Source organism: Osmerus eperlanus, chromosome 11 (assembly GCF_963692335.1).
Source record: "Osmerus eperlanus chromosome 11, fOsmEpe2.1, whole genome shotgun sequence".
NCBI lineage: Eukaryota > Metazoa > Chordata > Actinopteri > Osmeriformes > Osmeridae > Osmerus > Osmerus eperlanus.
The window spans coordinates 18292278-18314083 of NC_085028.1; the positions used below are offsets into that span (position 1 = coordinate 18292278).

The 21806-nt window shown below is 51.3% G+C and overlaps 1 protein-coding gene and 1 long non-coding RNA gene across 2 annotated transcripts in view; both read right to left on the bottom strand.

Annotated features, from left to right (window-relative positions):
- Positions 1-3194: 3194 nt before the first annotated feature.
- LOC134028799 (uncharacterized) lies at positions 3195-5182 on the bottom strand. The gene is made up of 2 exons (XR_009931578.1): positions 3928-5182; positions 3195-3723 (listed from the first exon to the last, which is right to left on the bottom strand). It is a non-coding gene; the product is annotated as an uncharacterized LOC134028799 (long non-coding RNA).
- Positions 5183-5554: 372 nt separating this feature from the next.
- Positions 5555-21806, bottom strand: part of fat3a (FAT atypical cadherin 3a) — a 105019-nt gene continuing 88767 nt past the window's right edge. The window contains exons 11-24 of the mRNA XM_062473542.1: positions 21123-21260; positions 20789-20932; positions 20083-20280; positions 19166-19970; positions 18771-18932; positions 18382-18536; positions 17894-18148; positions 17429-17675; positions 14964-15117; positions 13522-14213; positions 12892-13005; positions 8825-8884; positions 7674-7709; positions 5555-6837 (exon numbers count right to left, since the gene is read on the bottom strand). Coding sequence (XP_062329526.1) covers positions 6125-6837; positions 7674-7709; positions 8825-8884; positions 12892-13005; positions 13522-14213; positions 14964-15117; positions 17429-17675; positions 17894-18148; positions 18382-18536; positions 18771-18932; positions 19166-19970; positions 20083-20280; positions 20789-20932; positions 21123-21260 — 3873 coding nt within the window. The 3' untranslated portion in view covers positions 5555-6124. The remainder of the gene's footprint in view (positions 6838-7673; positions 7710-8824; positions 8885-12891; positions 13006-13521; positions 14214-14963; positions 15118-17428; positions 17676-17893; positions 18149-18381; positions 18537-18770; positions 18933-19165; positions 19971-20082; positions 20281-20788; positions 20933-21122; positions 21261-21806) is intronic.

The window sequence follows — 21806 nt, forward strand, 5'->3', positions numbered from 1 at the left end:
GTGTGTGTGTGTGGGAGGGACAGGTGTGTGTGTGTGAGTGGGAGGGACAGGTGTGTGTGTGTGAGTGGGAGGGACAGGTGTGTGTGTGTGCATCTGTGAGGGTAGGGAGACCTCTACTGGTCAGCTGTTTCTTTGCTGATAATGACTGTGTGTGTGTGAGTGTTTATGTCAGTAAGTGTGTGTGTATTAGTGAGGATGGGAGGAGGGTATGTGTGGGTGTAGGGTTGTGCGTGTGTGCACGAGGTTGTGTATGTTTGTGTACAAGGTTGTGCGTGTGCAAGGTGGTGTGTGTGTGTGCAAGGTTGTGTGTGTGTGTGTGCACGAGGTTGTGTATGTTTGTGTACAAGGTTGTGCGTTTGTAAGGTGGTGTGTGTGTACAAGGTTGTGCATGTATAAGGTGGTGTGTTTGTATGAGGTTGTGCGTCCTTGAAACTCCAGAAGCTGTTTGTTTGTTGTAATGCCAACACAAGCATGTCTAGACTCTGCTTTGATGTGCTGATATTTAAGGCAAAGTTATTTCAGAGTTGAAGTTGAGCAACAACGGATAAACTGTAACCCAGGAGAGATGGAGGCAGGCTGGGAAGAGAGATGGAGGCAGGCTGGGAGGAGAGATGGAGGCAGGCTGGGAGGAGAGATGGAGGCAGGCTGGGAAGAGAGATGAAGGCAGGCTGGGAGGAGAGATGGAGGCAGGCTGGGAGGAGAGATGGAGGCAGGCTGGGAGGAGAGATGGAGGCAGGCTGGGAGGAGAGATGAAGGCAGGCTGGGAGGAGAGATGGAGGCAGGCTGGGAGGAGAGATGGAGGCAGGCTGGGAGGAGAGATGGAGGCAGGCTGGGAGGAGAGATGGAGGCAGGCTGGGAGGAGAGATGGAGGCAGGCTGGGAGGAGAGATGGAGGCAGGCTGGGAGGAGAGATGGAGGCAGGCTGGGAGGAGAGATGGAGGCAGGCTGGGAGGAGAGATGGAGGCAGGCTGGGAGGAGAGATGGAGGCAGGCTGGGAGGAGAGATGGAGGCAGGCTGGGAGGAGAGATGGAGGCAGGCTGGGAGGAGAGATGGAGGCAGGCTGGGAGGAGAGATGGAGGCAGGCTGGGAGGAGAGATGGAGGCAGGCTGGGAGGAGAGATGGAGGCAGGCTGGGAGGAGAGATGGAGGCAGGCTGGGAGGAGAGATGGAGGCAGGCTGGGAGGAGAGATGGAGGCAGGCTGGGAGGAGAGATGAAGGCAGGCTGGGAGGAGAGATGGAGGCAGGCTGGGAAGAGAGATGGAGGCAGGCTGGGAGGAGAGATGGAGGCAGGCTGGGAGGAGAGATGGAGGCAGGCTGGGAGGAGAGATGGAGGCAGGCTGGGAGGAGAGATGGAGGCAGGCTGGGAGGATAGAGGCAGGCTGGGAGGAGAGATGGAGGCAGGCTGGGAGGAGAGATGGAGGCAGGCTGGGAGGAGAGATGGAGGCAGGCTGGGAGGAGAGATGGAGGCAGGCTGGGAGGAGAGATGGAGGCAGGCTGGGAGGAGAGATGGAGGCAGGCTGGGAGGAGAGATGGAGGCAGGCTGGGAGGAGAGATGGAGGCAGGCTGGGAAGAGAGATGGAGGCAGGCTGGGAGGAGAGATGGAGGCAGGCTGGGAGGAGAGATGGAGGCAGGCTGGGAGGAGAGATGGAGGCAGGCTGGGAGGAGAGATGGAGGCAGGCTGGGAGGAGAGATGGAGGCAGGCTGGGAGGAGAGATGGAGGCAGGCTGGGAGGAGAGATGGAGGCAGGCTGGGAGGAGAGATGGAGGCAGGCTGGGAGGAGAGATGGAGGCAGGCTGGGAGGAGAGATGGAGGCAGGCTGGGAGGACACGAGGGGGTTATGGGTACAGGACACACCCAGGGGTCACCGTCCCCAACTCACTCTCACACACACAATCACCGTCCCCAACTCACTCTCACACACACAATCACCGTCCCAAACTCACTCTCACACACACAATCACCCTCCCCCACTCACTCTCACACACACAATCACCCTCCCCCACTCACTCTCACACACACAATAACCCTCCCCCACTCACTCTCTCACACAGCTGTCAGGAGGTATGCAGTGACAGCGTTATATAACCTGCTGGTTGTTGACAACCACCTCTGACTCACACACAGTCTGTGTGACCCGGGACAACCCTGACAAGCAGCCCTGTGTGAGAGAGTGTGTGTGTGTGTCATGAGAGAGAGTGTGTGTGTGTGTGTCATGAGAGTGTGTGTGTGTCATGAGAGAGTGTGTCATGAGAGAGTGTGTGTGTGTGTGTGTCATGTTGCTTGGCCCATTTACTTTGAGGTGGTTTTGCTCGGTGTTTGTATGTGTATGTATGAGTGTTTGTGTTTGTTTGTATGAGATGCAGTATGTGAATTTTTTTTAAGAAGACATCTTTAGAAGCCACAGTTTTATTTCTCTGTACAGGAACAAGTGGACTAAGTTTTTGTCAACTGGACCCATAGCTGAACGTTTGTATAGTCAAGCGATTGAGATTTTGTGAAGTATTTTTTCAAATTTTTTTTTTTCAACTTTCAAAATATATATACTTTTTATTCTTCTTGTTGCCTTTTGCCTTGCTCCACAGTAGCTTCATAGACTCGATTTCATGTGTTGTGCATGATATCCAGGAAATGAAAAGAAGGCACGCAATGACAAGAAATAATTTTGATTGAATTAATAGTGAAGTACTGATACCAGAAAAATCTACTTGAGTACAGTAACAAAGTATTTGTTCTTCGTTACTTGCCATTTCTAAAGGTATCATGTGAAATCCTCAAATTCAACGAACAGGTAAGGAATAAAGTCTTATCTTCACCACTATGCAACATCCTCACACCTGGTTCTGTAGTTACCATCACATACCTGGGTTCCGGTATCTGATTTAGATGAACCTGGAGACCAGTCACAGATCCGCGTGGATGCAGTTTCTGGCAGAAACGGGGGAAAACCGGGAACATGAGTCTGTCTGATGAGTGACCTCCAGTTTCATGGTAGTTGTTCTTCCAGGTTTAATCCTGCTAACAGGGTTTGTTCCTGTAGGAGCAGTTTGCTGCCCAGAAGAGGAGACATGACAATCATTTATAATAAGTTATTTTGCTGTTGCTCAAAAGCGAAAAATTAATTCCAAATTAATATAAAGTCGGCAGATTTGTCGCTAGATGAGATTTTTTGTCGCTAGGGAAGGTGACACACTGAAGACCATCAATATTCTTTTTATTTCCAGCATTGATTAAAAAACAAACAAACAAACAGCTGTTAAAAAATAACTCATTTTGTACAGTCAGTTAGACCTGTTCTGTTCTGAATCCCGCCTAAAACTCTGGAATAGACCTGCAAAATGATTACTCAAAACTAAAACATTTCCAAACTAGAAAGACAATGGCATCAGAAGATTCGATGAAATGCTAATTGTTGTGATTTAATACCGTGCAAATTTCATCTACAATATCAGATTTGTACATTGTAAGTGTAGTTATGTTTCAAAGCAATTGTGAATAACAAAAAATTGAAATAAAAACACTTCAACTGAAAAGTCAAAAAAAGAAAAGAAAAAGAATGTTTCCGTGGTCATAACCACATCAAAAACAGCCAAGAGGCAATAGGGGATTGCAATATCTACAAAATGGGCATTTTAACAACCTAGCTATGTACACTGTACAGAGAATTGAAAACAAACTTACATCTTTTGCAAAACAAAAAAAGGAAAAAAACCAAACCTGTGAGGTGTCTATCACCTAGCTAGCTAACCCTCCCAGCCTGCCGCTAACTATCACCTAGCTAGCTAACCCTCCCAGCCTGCCGCTAACTATCACATAGCTAGCTAACCCCTCACCAGCCTGCCGCTAGCTATCACCTAGCTAGCTAACCCTCCCAGCCTGCCGCTAACTATCACCTAGCTAGCTAACCCTCCCAGCCTGCCGCTAGCTATCACCTAGCTAGCTAACCCTCCCAGCCTGCCGCTAGCTATCACCTAGCTAGCTAACCCCTCCCAACCTGCCGCTAGCTATCACCTAGCTAGCTAACCCTCCCAGCCTGCCGCTAACTATCACCTAGCTAGCTAACCCTCCCAGCCTGCCGCTAGCTATCACCTAGCTAGCTAACCCTCCCAGCCTGCCGCTAGCTATCACCTAGCTAGCTAACCCCTCCCAACCTGCCGCTAGCTATCACCTAGCTAGCTAACCCTCCCAGCCTGCCGCTAACTATCACCTAGCTAGCTAACCCCTCCCAACCTGCCGCTAGCTATCACCTAGCTAGCTATCCCCTCCCAACCTGTACTTCTCCACACTTTAACAAGTGAGAAAAATAAAGACAGAATACAAATGTATTTCTTTTTTTCTAATTTAAGAATGTTTATTACTTAATAAACAGTTTATTACTGTTTAATTTTTCTCTTCAGGGGACCTGTATGCAGCGTGGAGGTGTGTGTATGTGTTAGAGTGTGTGTGACAAGGGAAGAGAGGACGCTACCTGTCCCAGGATGCTCCGAGGCTGTTGGGATCTATTGCTTCCGTGTCTTTGGGTATCGCTGAAGTGAACTACAATAACCAGCTCAGTGAACTACAATAACTAGCTCAGAGGGACGTCAGCTCACAGAATGACTGGGCGTGTATTAGGGTCCTTCACCCACTCATCTGCAGGCCACAGAGAGGTCATCCATCTGCAGGCAAATATGGACGTCAACACCTCCAGCCATCTTCTACGGAGGTTGTTACCAGGAAATACATCTCACCGGTGTCCTTTAGAGGATTTCAATTTTATGGCACGGTTTCACGAAATCAGACGTAAAAAAAATAAACTAGTGCAAAAAAATATATAAAAAGTAAATAAATCCCATTAAAGCCAGAGTGTAACTAGATGAGCAGCTGGACAGGACTGTTGTGACAAGGTTAGGATGACGCAACACCTCCTGGGTCAGGGTGGGGTCAGGGTGGGAGGTCAGGGTGGGGTCAGGGTGGGGTCAGAAGAGGTCAAGGTGGGGTCAGGGTGGGGTCAGAAGAGGTCAAGGTGGGGTCGGGCTGGGGTCAGGGTGGGAGGTCAGGGTGGGGTCAGGGTGTGGTCAGAAGAGGTCAGGGTGGGAGGTCAGGGTGGGGTCAGGGTGTGGTCAGAAGAGGTCAAGGTGGGGTCGGGCTGGGGTCAGGGTGGGAGGTCAGGGTGGGGTCAGGGTGTGGTCAGAAGAGGTCAAGGTGGGGTCGGGCTGGGGTCAGGGTGGGAGGTCAGGGTGGGAGGTCAGGGTGTGGTCAGGGTGGGGTCGGGGTGTGGTCAGAAGAGGTCAAGGTGGGGTCGGGCTGGGGTCAGGGTGGGAGGTCAGGGTGGGAGGTCAGGGCATGGTCAGAAGAGGTCAAGGTGGGGTCAGGGTGTGGTCAGAAGAGGTCAAGGTGGGGTCAGGGTGGGGTCAGAAGAGGTCAAGGTGGGGTCGGGCTGGGGTCAGGGTGGGAGGTCAAGGTGGGGTCGGGCTGGGGTCAGGGTGGGAGGTCAGGGTGGGGTCAGGGTGTGGTCAGAAGAGGTCAAGGTGGGGTCGGGCTGGGGTCAGGATGGGAGGTCAAGGTGGGGTCGGGCTGGGGTCAGGGTGGGAGGTCAGGGTGGGGTCAGGGTGTGGTCAGAAGAGGTCAAGGTGGGGTCGGGCTGGGGTCAGGGTGGGAGGTCAGGGTGGGGTCAGGGTGTGGTCAGAAGAGGTCAAGGTGGGGTCGGGAGAGGTTGGGGTAGTAATAAGTCCAGATGATTTTCTTGGAATACGGACCCAGGCAGATTTGATTGCACTAGTATTGTCATCCCTTTCATCCTGATACTGGATTCATACTGTCTCACATTCTGTACAAGCTCTGAGCAGGTTAGGGTTGTAGAGTTCAGTGTGCTTGGCCTGGAGGTGGGGGGTATTAGATAAGGGGGTGATTGTCCTTGTTTTCTACCTTCACTTTAACATTCTGTATCTTTATCCTCTTTTCCATTCTAACTTCTTTATGTCTGAAGGTTCATCTCCAGAAGGTTCTCTTCTCAGCCTGGCTGTTCACTTACTTCTCTGCTCTCTTTTCTCGAGTACTACCTGCTTCCCCGTCACTCCCCCCCCCCACCCCCCCGCTCTCCCCCCCCCTCCCCTCCCCCAGTGTCTCCTCGACAGGGTCACGGTGAGGCTACACCTCGGTCTGCTGCTGCGTCTCCATGGTGACGATGTCACCGCGGCGCAGCTGTGTCTCCATGGTGACGGTGTCACCGCGGCGCAGCGGCGTCTCCATGGTGATGGTATTGCCACGGTGCGTGTCATCCAGGCTGTCCAGGTCGCTGCTCGCTGAGTCATCCAGCACCGGCGTGGAGGCGTCCGAGGCCGACCAGGCTCCGCCCGAAAGCCTCAAAGAGCCCTCCTCCCCCACGCTGCCCGCGGGCACCCCTCCCCCTACCAGAAGTGGGCTGAACTCCTCCCCCCCCTGAGGAGGTTGGTGGGGGGGCAGGTACTGGCTGGGGTGGAAGTCTGGACGTGCTGAGTGGACGCCCCTCCCGCTCAGGGTGCTCTGGGTGGACGGGGTCTGGGAGGGGGTCTGGGAGGGGGGCAGCGTGTCGTAGGGGGGCTCCTGGTAGTCCTCCTCCAGGGGCAGGGGCAGGGGCGGGGGCATCTGGTCCTGGCCCAGGAAGTCCTCCTCGTGAGGGGGGGGGTAGTCGCTGTCAATGTCGTAGCCCCCCAGGTAGTAATCAGTCTCCAGCTCCCGGCTGCTGCTCCCCAGCTGTGCCGACCCAGGGCCCTGGCCCCCCGGGGCCCCCTGGCCCCCCGGGGCCCCCTCGTGGGTGGGCAGCTCCTGGATGTCAGGGAGCCGTGTGCTGGGCATCCAGTCAGACGTGTCCCAGTGGTACGCTGTGGAACCAGGACACAGCCAGCATGAGACAGGAACCACAACACAGCCAGCAGGTTCCATCACGCATGTCTATGGACAGCTACACCAGCACAAAAAACAGATCCTGTTCAGAGAGCTTGTTAGCTTTGATCTGGGGGTTACACAACATGCAGGAAGAGGTCTGGTCGAGGTCAGGGGTCATGCCAGAGGTCATGGGACATGAGTCACAGCTGGACACAGTTGCATACATCGTGATGATGATGACAGACATGCAGCAACGCTCACGATGCAGGAGCAACCTCCTGTCACTGAGTCACAGCTAGTCACATGACATCACATGACACATCACATGACACATCACATGACATCACACAACATCACACGACACATCACAGAGGCCGCAGGCAACAAACGTGGCAAAACACAAGAGGAGCAGTGGAGGATGGTGGTCCTGGTTGCCGTAGGAACTGGGGGTTTCGCCCCGTCAACTGCAGCATCCCAAAATGCATTGCTGTCAACGCCACAAACACTGTCTGACAGGTGGATGCATGCTGCAGGTGGGGGAGGGACATGCGATGAGAGAGAGAGATGTAGTTAGAGAGAGGGGGATTGGAGACAGGAGAGAGGAGTAGAGAGAGGAGTAGAGAGAAGAGAGAGAGAGAAAGAGTGAAAGTAAGAGAGAGGGAGAGAGACAAAAGGGAGAGGAGAAGATAAAGAGGGAGAGATAGGTAGAGACAGAGAGGGGAAGGGAGAGAGAGGAAGAGAGGGGAAGAGAGAGAGGGGAAGGGAGAGAGAGAGGGGAAGGGAGAGAGAGTGGAAGAGAGAGAAAGGGAGAGAGGGACAGAGAGAGAGTCACCTCTATTGTAGCTCTGACCTTGGTCCATGACTGACACTGTCAGGTGGGAGGAAACAGGAGAAGAGAAAGCTTAGAGTGTGTGGTGTGTGTGTGTGTGTGTGTGTGTGTGGTGTGTGTGTGTGTGTGGTGTGTGTGTGTGTGCTTGTGCTTGCCTGAAAGACAGACTGAGGTGCCAGACAGGTGCTGGCTTCCTGAAAGACTGAGTGTGTGTATGTGTGTTTGAAAATGAGTGTGTGTGTGAACTCTAACTACTCCGTCTACATTCACTCTATCACACTCTCTCTCACACATACACGCAAACACTCTGAACGGAGGAATGGTCCATGCATCCTAAACAGCTTTGTGTTTATAATGTTTATGATGTGTGTGTGTGTATCCAGCAAGACGTGTAGCCTCCCCCCTCCTCCCCCACCTCCTCCCTCCCTCACCCCCCTCCCCCCTCCCCCACCTCCTCCCTCCCTCACCCCCCTCCCTCATCCTCCCCCACCTCCTCCCTCCCCCACCTCCTCCCTCCCTCACCCCCCTCCCCCCTCACCTCCTCCCTCCCTCACCCCCCTCCCCCCTCCCTCATCCTCCCCCACCTCCTCCCTCCCTCACCCCCCTCCCTCATCCTCCCCCACCTCCTCCCTCCCTCACCCCCCTCCCTCATCCTCCCCCACCTCCTCCCTCCCTCACCCCCCTCCCTCATCCTCCCCCACCTCCTCCCTCCCTCACCCCCCTCCCCCCTCCTCCCCCACCTCCTCCCTCCCTCACCCCCTCCCCCCTCCCTCATCCTCCCCCACCTCCTCCCTCCCTCACCCCCCTCCCTCATCCTCCCCCACCTCCTCCCTCCCTCACCCCCCTCCCCCCTCCTCCCCCACCTCCTCCCTCCCTCCCTCACCCCCCTCCCTCATCCTCCCCCACCTCCTCCCTCCCTCCCTCACCCCCCTCCCTCATCCTCCCGCCCCCTCCCCCCTCCCTCATCCTCCCCCTACTCCCTCCCTCACCCCCCCTGAGTGTGTGTGTGTGTGTGAGAAACTGAAACTCAATCAGCAATTTCCTTCTGTCATAGAAGAGGCACAAAAAGAGAGAGAGAGAGAAGTAGAGAGAGCTAGAGAGAGGAATAGAGAGAGGTATAAAGAGAAGTAGAGAGAGAGGATGGAACATGGTACCTTCGTTTTCGATCGTGTCGACAGCATCATTGACCAGTCGAATGACGGTAACTATGGAGGCTTGAAGAGGAGACATGAGACAGTCAGACAGCTGCTCACTCCTATTGGTCAGGCTGGTCATACGGTCTCTCCTATTAGTCAGGCTGGTCATACACTCTCTCCTATTGTTCAGGCTGGTCATACACTTTCTCCTATTGGTCAAGGCTGGTCATATGCGCTCTCCTATTGGCCAGGCTGGTCATAGGCTCTCCCCTATTGGTCAAGGCTGGTCATAGGCTCTCTCCTATTGGTCAAAACTGGTCATAGGCTCTCTCCTATTGGTCAAGGCTGGTCATAGGCTCTCTCTTATTGGTCAAGGCTGGGCTGTCATCTCTGATATGATCATGTCTTGGAGGAACTCAAGAGCTCTGTCATGTTTAAACTGTAATTTAACTCTACATGGAACAGCTGTTTCAGTACTAAGTCAACTTAACCACAGTCTTGGGGAACAGCTGTTTCAGTACTAAGTCACCTGAACCACAGCCTTGGGGAACAGCTGTTTCAGTACTAAGTCACCTGAACCACAGCCTTGGGGAACAGCTGTTTCAGTACTAAGTCACCTGAACCACAGCCTTGGGGAACAGCTGTTTCAGTACTAAGTCACCTGAACCACAGCCTTGGGGAACAGCTGTTTCAGTACTAAGTCACCTGAACCACAGCCTTGGGGAACAGCTGTTTCAGTACTAAGTCACCTGAACCACAGCCTTGGGGAAAGAACACACAACTGTGAAATAATACAAATAAAACACCAGGGGGGTATTCCATCAACGTCGCCAACGAAAGCCGCTGCACGAAACAGGCTTGCCTGGGTAAACATCAACTTAGACTTAAGCCTCAAGCCGTTCCACTAACGTTCCGTTCCACTAACAGGCAACGCTAATTCAAGCTAGACCTGAATAAGCTTAGATTGTGTGCGCACACAGAGAACCAAAGCAGCCCAGATCAGGCGATCGTCGAAAATAAGAGTTATGTCGCAAAAAGCAGAGCGTAAACCAGCAAAGAGATGTTATTTTCAGCAGCATAACTGGATTTTTTGAGTTTTGTGGAGTTATCCCGAAAAATTGCAATACATCTGATCTGATCATGATTTGGCAAAACATTGTTGACCGTTTAAATTAGTAAATTGTAGGCCTACCAAATCTACTTAACATAACTAATGCATTTAGGCCTACTGATAATTAGCGTAATTTGATGAGCTGTCTGAAACCATTCTGACAGTAATCAATGGACGATATTCTCAACAGGAGGTTGAGAATAATAGCCAAAAAAAGAACGTGGCAGAAATTGAAAATTCTATTTGGAGGTTGTGTATAAATTCAAGACACTGCAGAAGACAAGTGATGTGGGCTAATAATGTTTTTGTCTTCACATCAACAAAATTAATAAATTACTTCAAAATAACTTTGCCACACACATTTATTAACTGATAGGCTAAATGCTGAGCTTTAAAATAAAAAGGGTTAGATAACTATGACTGAAATGGGATTCACTGAAATAAGTATTATTGCACAGACCCAGCAAAGACTTTCAGATCAGAAGGTGACACAAACTGTAGCCCCCTTTCTTGGCAGAGCAGTCATTTAAAATTACTCAGCATGACTAAGACTATATATTTATTATATTACGCATGCATATTTAATCCAAATCCAATTATTATACTTTAAACAATGAAAATACGTTATAAAATTGAATAAAAAGTCTCCTTGATTCTTTGTGTTTCAAGATGACCTGGAAAACTGATGATAATATTCAGGTACTGCTTTGGAGCAAGGTATACCCTTCTTATTTCCTGGCATAGTTGCCTTTGCTAAACCTTTCTAAGTCACCAACCCTGTTCAACAATGTCCCACATGCAAAGACACACAGAGATGCAGACAGACTGAACAGTGGTCAAGGCTTGGCTACAGTGGGTTTGCTTCCTTGTGTGTGATTCCAGCAGACTACACAGTCTAGGCCTACCTACATAGAATCAGAATCAGAATGGGATTTATTCGCCATGAAAGTTTGCACAGACAAGGAATTTGCTTTGGCAGGAAGGTGCATACAATAAACATATAGTTACCTAAAATTTAAATATGTGGACTATCTATACTAAGGGTACATAAACTAGCAGTACTAAGACTGCAGTCTACTACCCATAATTTCTACTATTATAGTCTACTACTCTCCTTTCTACTACTATCTACTAAGGATGGTAGGCTGCTCTTATGTGTTCATTGCCATCCTTAAGAGTTGCTAAAGTGTTTTTCTGTACTGTATATATATATTGTTTTTAAAGAATGACAATAAAATAGATCTAGATAAACTATGCTGGGCCTGCTGAACCTATACCTCTTCCACAGATACTGGTCAGGGAAGCATAACTTCCGTCTCTGAAGACCCTTGGGGCTGGTGGGATAAACGCTCTTTGTATAATCGGAGCACCTTCATCCACAGGGTTGAAGAACGGATACGCCATAATTGACAAAACTTGTCAAGACGCACTGCTTATTATAGGCCTTATTTTATGTCAATTAACCAATGGCTTTTGAAAACAGTGAAAGTGACATTATTTGTTAACATGTTTATTTAACTTAATACATTCTTTGGAGATGAAGTAAACACATAAATTAATTCATGCTGGGTCATATTGTGAAAAAAAAAGTCAGCACCTATGTTTCCGAACACGGAATGGAAAATGCGTGCTGGAATTCACTCGACTGAACTGTCTTTTGACATTCTGTGTCCGCCTGTTTGAAATTATTTGCAACACATCTTAATTTAGCTTGACTTTTAGCCTGACACGGAGCAGTTTAGTTCAGAAGTATAAGTTACCTTGGTTACTTCGCTAGATCTATAATAAGCCACCTTAATGGAACGGAACTCTCGCTGAAGTAAGCGAGACTTGTCGAAATAAGCCTGGCTTTTCCTTAATCTACGTTGATGGAACACCCCCCCAGGAAAATAGGAGACAGAGTGGGAGTGGCATCGATTTTGGCATGGCAACATGGATGTGGGCATGGCTGGCAGGATGTGGTAACCCCAGCTATGTTTGGTTGTTATGGTGACAATGCAGATTGGAAAATAAGAAGCAGCAGACAGACATTTAACTCCAAACCAAAACAAACAAACTGGCACGACCACAACAACAACAACAACAAACAACATCATCACAGTGTAGCTGACCTGGTGTCAGATGTTGTCAAATCAGCAGCTTTTTAGACATCAACAGCCACATTTAATGAATTTTTTTTAAATAATTGTAATAACTATGAAAACACCCCAGCTCTTTCAAGCGATGTGACTTCCTGAATAAGCACAGCAGCACAACACCAGCAGGATGAAACACTCAGCGAGCAGCAGTTTGAGGAACCAGCTGATGAATCAACCATGGTGCTGATGAGGATGCAGCTAGGCTACGAGGCTAATGAGGCTAACTAAGCTAGCTAGGCTAACAATGCTAGCTAGGCTAGCGAGGCTAACTAAGCTAGCTAGGCTAACAATGCTAGCTAGGCTAGCGAGGCTAACTAAGCTAGCTAGGCTTACAAGGTTAGCTAGGCTAATGAGATTAATAGTTCTACGACTGGATAACTCATCTAACATGCAGGCTGATTCAAAACTACAGGATATACAATATGCTTCTACATTTCTAGCTTCTACAGATTTCCCGAATGGCCGGTCAAACGGCCGCGGCATAATGCACATTTTTATTTTTTATAATAATACACGGTCATGGGCCGGTCTGCGTTTCAAAGTCCCGGGCCGTTTCTCAGTCCGAGACCTTCTTACATATCGTACACTTACATATCCTACACTTACGTATCCTACACTTACGTATCCTACACTTACGTATCCTACACTTACGTATCCTACACTGCGACATAATACACTTAACGTGCATAGCTCCACTGTGCCTGGTGACAACAAATGACACTTCCTGTTCAACACATCCTGCGACGTGTCTACATGTCTGGCGTCCATGGTGACGGCTGCCATGGTGACGGCTACAGCGCTGAGCTGGATGATGGGGAGAAGAGGGCGGGTCTTACCGTTGTCATCGCAGGAGTCGGACTGAAAGGAGCTCAATGATTGGACCTCGGAGCTGCTTCCTTTGTTGCTCCCGGAGAAACAGGTGACCTCCTCGCCCATTTCCACCATCTTACCTGTCAGGGGTCAGGGAAGGGCATCATGTTAGACTGGAGTAGGTTAACAATGATTCAATCAAGATTGACCAAGACTGTTTCTACAAGAGACTGGCTGGCATCAGTGGTTGGCTGAGGGACTGCGTTTGTGTGTGAGTGCCAACCAGCTTGTCTAAATAGTAGAAAGGACTTGTTAACCAGGGGATGATTCTGTGTAATATGAATATGGATGTGCTGCTGACAACACTGCACATCCTGGAAAACAAGACACACACACACACACACACACAGTGTGTCAGGATGAGAAGATCACACACACACACACGCAGTGTGTCAGGATGAGAAGATCACACACACACACACGCAGTGTGTCAGGATGAGAAGATCACACACACACACACACAGTGTGTCAGGATGAGAAGATCACACACACACACACGCAGTGTGTCAGGATGAGAAGATCACACACACACACACGCAGTGTGTCAGGATGAGAAGATCACACACTGCATCATCCAGAAGGTGCATTTCTCTCACCCTCGTCGTCCCAAGGGCTCTTGCGGAGGGAGTCACAGTCAGACCGGCATGGCGACACGGGCGGCATGTTGGGTGCTACACTGCACACCACCACGCCCCTGCGCCCGCCGGTGCCCAGTATCCGTGGCGACTCAGGGTGGAAGGTGGTCATCTCCGTCAGCTCCGCCCCCCGCCCGTCCGCCATCTTGTCCAGTGTTGTGCGCGGGTCGCCCTGGAAACATGGCGTGTACGCCATCGGCCTGACGGGCACCTGGGGGGGGCCCCCGGCCCCCAGCCCCAGCCCCGCCTCTGCGTACAAGTTGAGGCTGTCGGCCGGAGAGCAGCGCAGTGCCGAGAACTGCAGCCCGTTAGCCTTGTTGAGCAGCGCGGCCGTGGCCGGGTCCTGCACCAGGGACAGGTTGTTACGGGAGTAGTTCTTCTGGAACACCTTCTTCCTCAGCGCAATGAAGAGAACGATCAGGACGATGATGACGAGCAGCACGGCAGCCAGGCCAATAAGCTCCTCCTTCCCCAGCAGGGCGTGGCCAGCCTGCATGTCGGGCACCACCACGGGACGCAGCCCGCAGCGCTGCCCCACAAAGCCCAGGGAGCAGTTACAGTAGAAGGAGCCGTGAGTGTTCACACACACACCCCCGTTCTCACACTCCCCTTCCGGAGAGCCCCGCTCACACTCGTTCACATCCTCCTGGCATCTGGAGGGGGGAGAGTTAGAGAGGGAGGGGGAGAGAGAGGGATGAAGGGAGTTGGAGGAGAGTTATGGAGGGGGCAGGGAGGGAAGGATAAAGGGAGGAGGGGATAGAGGAAATTGGAGGAGTTAGAGAAGGGGAGTAGAGGGAGACATCAGACCATCTTCTAATCTACTGTCTTCAGACAACAGCGTCTCACAACACAGACGAAAGAGTCAGAAACAGAGGACAGCGAACGAGAGAGGGAGAGAGGGAAACGAGAGAAAGAGGGAGGGAGACGATAGACAGAGAGAGATGGAAAGAGAGAGAGGGAGACAGAGAGAGAGAGGCAGAGAGAGAGAGGGAGGCAAAGAGAGAGAGAGAGGCAGAGAGAGATGAGTGTGTGTGAATATATATATATATATATATAACACTGAAGTTGAAAGTCCCCTGTGAGAATAGCAACAATCAGAATGAAATGCCATCTTCATCTGGTTATGAGAGACGCAGGAACACAGTTTTCTAGCTCACACTGCCCCCTGCTGAGCGCAGCAGGAACCACACCTGCTGAGCGCAGCAGGAACCACAGCAGCACAGGACAGGGTTAGGTAACCCGGACGGGTGGGTAGGAAGGAGATAGAAAGATAGATAGATAGAAAGATAGAAAGATAGATAGATGGATTGAGAGATATAGGTACAGAAAGATAAAACTAAAATACATAGATGAGTAGATAGATATACAGACAGAGAGATATATATATGTAGATAGATCCGTACGTCAACCCTCTGAAGCCTCGTCTACAGCCACACAGGAAGGCATTGCCGAGGGCTTTACACACGCCACTGTTCTGACACGGGTTGGGAATGCACACCGTCACCTCTGTCTCACAGCGCCCTCCGGTGTACTGGAGGCTGCAACTACACGCAAAACCTGGGAGAGGGAGAGCACATGGAGGAAGAGAGGGGGAGGGAGAGAGGGAGGGAGGTGGAGGAAGAGAGGGGGAGGGAGAGAGGGAGGTGGAGGAAGAGAGGGAGGGAGGACGAGAGGAGGAGAGAGAGAGGAAGGGAGGTGGAGGAAGAGAGGGGGAGGGAGAGAGGTGGAGGAAGAGAGGGGGAGGGAGAGAGGGAGGGAGGTGGAGGAAGAGAGGGGGAGGGAGAGAGGGAGGGAGGTGGAGGAAGAGAGGGGGAGGGAGAGAGGGAGGGAGGTGGAGGAAGAGAGGGGGAGGGAGGGAGGTGGAGGAAGAGAGGGGGAGGGAGAGAGGGAGGGAGGTGGAGAAAGAGAGGGTGAGAAGAGAGGGAGAGGAGAGGGAGGAAGAGGGAGAGGGAGGGAAAGGGAGGGAAGAAGGCGAAAGAAGAAAGATGGTAAAAGAAGAGACAGGAAGAGAGAATAAATGAAGCGTTCAGAATAAAGGAGACGTGGTACTGGGACAGAGCTCAGAGGCACACACACATTAAAGACACAGCACACATACTATCACACACACTTCTTTCAAAACGCACACTTTATCACACACACAGACACACACTTTATCACAAACATGCAGGAGTGTGTTCATGTGTGCACATGCATTGTTTTGGTTTTTGGCAGCGTTGCCGTGGAGACTTGGCAGGGGTGAGAGCCAGCCTGCCAGCCTAAACACAAACACACACCTCTGGGAAATCATTCTAGTACACACACACACTTACATTCCGGCTCACACAAACACACACACAGTAGGGAAATCACCTAGGCATACCAGGGAAATGCCATTGTGAGTGAGCTTACACATACACACACACACACACACATTCGCCTATTCACACACACACACACAAAGCCCCAGATAACCTTTAGACAGAAGTCAGGCATGACAACAGTAATAACAGGGGGTATCACAGCATGAGTGTGTGTGTGTGTTTGTGTGTGAGATTTGACAACAGGAAATGTGATGACTCTGTAGAGGTCAATGATGGGGGATGAAGGCCAGTCAGGGAACAGGGGCTGAAAACTTAACATACGTTCTTAAAATAAGGCGAGAGATAAGAGAGATGGAAAGAGCAGAGAAGGGGACCTGAGTGTCAACGAAACATTAATGAGTTATTAATCTGAGATGTTGGAGAGGGAGACCCCCGTCTCTGGAGAGGTAACCATGACGCCAGGCTTGCCAGCTGGCACACGGGCACATGGCACGGCGCCATGGTTACCAGCAATCAATTACTTCCTCGTCCATCCCTCAGGGAGACTGTAGCGTCCTGGGAGACTCGTCACAGACATTATCAGATACAAGTGTGTGTGTGTGTGGGTGTGTGTGTGTCTTCATCAGAGATGGCAGTAAATATACTCATGTTTAAAAGGACTCTGGTAAATGTTTTTGTTTTAAAAGTTTTTTCCCCAAACACACAAAAAAGGAGAGGACAGAGAAGCCTAAAACAGAAAGATTAAAGCAGAGCGCAATAGAGTACAGTAGAGTATAGTAGAGTCCTCATCAAGTGATGCAAACTTTTAGTTGGAAAATATTTGTAGCTAAATATAGCTGATAGCGTACAAGAACTCTGGTCGCGTGAAGTATTTAAACAAATATGTAAAACAATCTGTATTCTTGATCTGAGGCAAAGGATCGGTTAACAGAGAATACGGCCCATACTCTTGACCTGGGGAAAGGATCTGTTAACAGAGTGTATGGTTTTATATATACAGACCAGGGGTGAACCAAATGTATATGTTACTTTTAAGATGCATGTTTAAAGTTGTTTTCTCTCTTGAACAGAGATCTTATTGGGATTTTTATTTTTGTTTGAATTGTTTATCACTTGTATTATTGTTTTTATTGATTTTATGTAAAGCACCTTGAGCTACAATTCTTGTATGAAATGTGCCATATGAATAAAGTCTTACTTACTTATTTACTAAATATTTTTTCAACCTTTTGAAACTTTTTCTTTTAAAACGTTTCTAGTCCCAAAAATGCACTAATGTTTCCCCACACATAGAGAGACTCTCCTTGTTGCCTTCTGCTTTGCTCCATGGTAGCTTCGTAGACTAGCTTACGTTTGTTGGGCGATATAGCCAGGAAATTAAAAAATGAGTGTGTGTGTGTGTGTAAGTGTGTGTGTGTACTAGTGTGAGTGTAAGTGTGTGTATGAGTGTGTGTGTGTACTAGTGTGAGTGTGTGTGTAAGTGTGTGCCTCCTCTTGAACAACGAGGAGGAAGTGAGAGAATTCCAGTGCCCACAATCCCCTGCAGCTTCTGTTCCAGCACTCACCACCAGAGGGTAGGCTGGTGCAGGTGGCCCCGTTGAGACAGGGCAGGGCGAGGCAGGCATCGGGGTAGAGGTAGCACCCCAGCCTCAGCTCCGTCAGACCCACCACCTCGGCGTAGCGGCTGCGCTTGTTGTGCAGCGGCAGCTGGTTGTTGTTGAGCACCACAGAGTCCAGGCAGCCCTGGAACCCATCCAGCACCCTGGGACCCGTCTTACTGTCCAGCAGGCTGCTGGGGTTCGGGGGCTGCACCTGGACACACACACACAGGAAGGGAGACGTGAGCTGGATGTGTAACTGTAGATCCCCACTAGAGGGTGCTGTGGTGTTATAACAGCTGATGCTTGTGAGGATTAAACATCCACTACTAACTCTCTCTCACACACACACACATCCAGTCACACACACACACATCCTGTCACACACACACACATCCTGTCACACACACACACTCCGTCGGTCATGCCCACCTGGGCTCCAAAGTAGATGGCTCCGTCGGGGCCGAGAGGCAGCATGCGGGGCGGTCCACGGCGTCGCTCCACGTAGCTATCGTCCAGAGACAGGCTGGTGAAGTTGGAGTTCAGCTCCAGGGAGACGGAGTGCCACTTCCCATCGTTGACGGGCCGCCCTGAGATGCCCAGCGCTCCCAAGGCGTTGCCAGGCACCCCAGGGTGACCAGGGACGCTGCCACAGTCCAGCTGGAACCACAGCCTTCCCTCCTCCAGCTGGGGGAGGAGCCATGGAGAGGGGTGTGGTTACAGAGTCAGTTATGTCCGTTTTTAAAAGGAACAGTTGTGAAGGTCATTAAAGTTTAGTTAAACAGAAAAACAGGTTAAAAACAAACAGATGAGTAGTGCAGAAACATGAGCCCATGAATTCCATGTGTGTGTGAGGTGTGTGTGTGTGAGGTGTGTGTACGAGGAGTATGTGTGTGTGTCAGGAGTATGTGTGTGTGTACCTTGAGCAGGGTGCAGGGGTCAGAGTGTGTGTACATGATGATTCCTCGGCTCTGCAGGGTTCTGATTCGTAGTTCCAGCTTCATCTCTCCTCTGAGGCCGTCTGACACCTGGTACTTTATATAGCTGTTCCCTGAGAAGCTGAGAGACGCTTGGCCTGCGCACACACACACACGCACACACACACACACACACACACACACACACACACACACGCACACACACACACAGGATACAGTCACAAGAGTCCCTTCACACAGTATTTTCCTAAGAATAGCTGTATTGATCATACTATCACACACCCACACACACACATGCAGATAGAGGCAACACCAACACACACACACACACACACACACACACACACACACACAGTGTCCTCTGCACTCACCTGCACACTCCCCCAGCTTCCCAGCAGGGCACTGGCAGACGTAGGGCCCAGTCGTGCCCCCGGAGGCAGCGCCCCCGGAGGCAGCGCCCCCGGAGGCCACGCACTGCATGTCCCCGGGGCAGGGCTGCCCCTCACACAGCCCCGAGGGGGGGCAGCTGGAGTCTGAGGAAGGGGGGGGTTACTGAGATGTTACTATGTGTGTGTGGAGTGTGTGAGGTGTGTGTGAGGTGTGTGTGAGGTGTGTGTGAGGTCGGTGTGAGGTGTGTGTGAGGTGTGTGTGAGGTCGGTGTGAGGTGTGTGTGAGGTGTGTGTGAGGTCGGTGTGAGGTGTGTGTGAGGTCGGTGTGAGGTGTGTGTGAGGTGTGTGTGGAGCGTACAAGGTGTGTCTTGAGGTACCTGTGCAGGAGCAGCGGGCGGAGCGGTGGAAGCGAGGAGACACAAAGCTGATCCTGGGGGTGGAGTAGACCACCAGGTGGTGTGAGTCTAGCTGGATGCTCTGCTCACAGCGGCCCCCCCTGCAGTCCAGGCCGGAGCAGTTCTTCTCCAGGATGGCTGACACCCTGAGCAGGTGCTCCAGGCTCCTCCTGGCAGCGCTCAGCTTCTGCGTCAGGTACGCCGCCTGGTAGAACCCTCCCTCCGCCGTCTCCACGGCGACCAGCAGGTCCAGCTGCTGCGTTCCGCCCACGGGCTGCAGACTGAGCACGTGCAGCTCGTCCCTCTTCCCCTGCGTCTCAGCGGCGACCCGCAGCACCCGGACGACAGCGTCGAGGTAGGTGGCAACGAAGTGGTGCGGCGCGGCGCTCTCAAAGCGCACGGTCACCGCCTGGCGCAACATCTCCAGTGAGGCCTGCCGCACGTGCACGCTCACGGGCACGCTCACGGTGAAGCGGCCGTCCGTCACCGTGGCGTTGAGGGCGTAGCGGCCTGCGTCCAGCCCGCTCAGGGCGATGATGCGGCCGTCACGGGGGCTGATCTTGAAGAGGCTGCGCTGGGCCGGGGGGGCGTGGCCGAACACCAGCGCGTCATACGGGTCGGCGTCGGTGGCATGGAGCTGACCTATCACCCCGCCTGGGAACTCGTCCTCCATAGTGACGATGCTGATCTCCAGGGGCAACGCCACGGGCCTGTGCAGACTCTCCTCTATGACACGCACCGTTACCGTGGACGACGACGACAGGCGAGGCTTCCCAGAATCCTTCACCTGCACGCAGGGACAGCTCAGCATGGTGGGACCAATCACAATAGCTACAGGGTAGAACTGGCCAATAAGAACAGCTACAGGGTAAAGCTGGCCAATCAGAAGGTTTCCTCACCTGGACCATGATGACGTACTCCGTGGCGAGCTCTCTCCTGAACACCTGATTGGCTACGAGAGTCCCGTCGCGTTCCAATAGGAACTCTCCGCCCTCATTGCCAGACAGGATATGGAACTCAAACGGAGGACCGTTGTGGGTGGAGTCCTGGTCGGTGACGGACAGCTGGAGGATGCTGGTGCCGATGGCCTTGTTCTCCTGGAGAGGAGAGGAGGAGGAGGAGGAGAGGGGGAGGAGGAGAGGGGGAGGAGGAAGAGGATAAACAGAAGATCAAAATGTTTAGATTTGTTGAAGTTTTTAAAAGTGTGTGTTCACTGAACCCCGGGTTAGGGTTAGTGTGTGTTCACTGAACCCCCGGTTAGGGTTAGTGTGTGTTCACTGAACCCCCGGTTAGGGTTAGTGTGTGTTCACTGAACCCCAGGTTAGGGTTAGGGTTAGTGTGTGTTCACTGAACCCCCGGTTAGGGTTAGTGTGTGTTCACTGAACCCCCGGTTAGGGTTAGTGTGTGTTCACTGAACCCCCGGTTAGGGTTAGTGTGTGTTCACTGAACCCCCGGGTAGGGTTAGGGTTAGTGTGTGTTCACTGAACCCCCGGTTAGGGTTAGTGTGTGTTCACTGAACCCCCGGTTAGGGTTAGTGTGTGTTCACTGAACCCCAGGTTAGGGTTAGGGTTAGTGTGTGTTCACTGAACCCCCGGTGTGCCTCACCTGGATGACGGTAGTGAGGTTGGCCGGGCTGAAGGTGGGTGGATTGTCATTGATGTCGGAGACGTCGATGTTGACCGTGACAGTGGAGAACATGGGGGCGGAGCCTCCATCCTGGGCCCTGACCGAGAGAGAGTACCCTGACACCTGGGGGAGCAAGCACAGGAAACTAACTTCTGACTTGCCCATGAGAAACCACATTAAAGCAGGGTAGGTAATGTTTTTGAGAAGCACTTTTTGTCATATTTGCTTAAATAAACCAAGCTACCAATAAATCTAAAAGTTTAGTGTGTGTAGCCTGTGTGCGTGTGTGTGTGCGTGTGTGTGTGTGTCTCACCATCTCTCGGTCCAGCTGCTTGTTGATCTTCAGTAGGCCAGTGACAGGGTTGATGTAGAAGTGTTTGTCTCTGTCTCCACTAACGATGGAGTACTCCACCTCCCCGTTCACCTGGCTGTCCACATCTTCTGCTGTCAGCTGCACACACACACACACACACACACAGGTTATACACACACACAGGTTATACACACACACAGGTTATACACACACACACAGGTTATACACACACACAGGTTATACACACACACACACACACACAGGTTATACACACACACAGGTTATACACACACACACACACAGGTTATACACACACACAGGTTAGATACACACACACACACACACACAGGTTATACACACACACAGGTTACATACACACACACACACAGGTTATACACACACAGGTTACATACACACACAGGTTATACACACACAGGTTATACACACACACACACACAGGTTATACACACACACAGATTATACACACACACAGGTTACATACACACACAGAGGTTATACACACACACAGGTTACATACACACACCTAGGTTATACACACACACACAGGTTATACATACACACAGGTTACATACACACACACACAGGTTATACACACACAGGTTACATACACACACACAGGTTATACACACACACACACACAGGTTATACACACACACAGGTTAC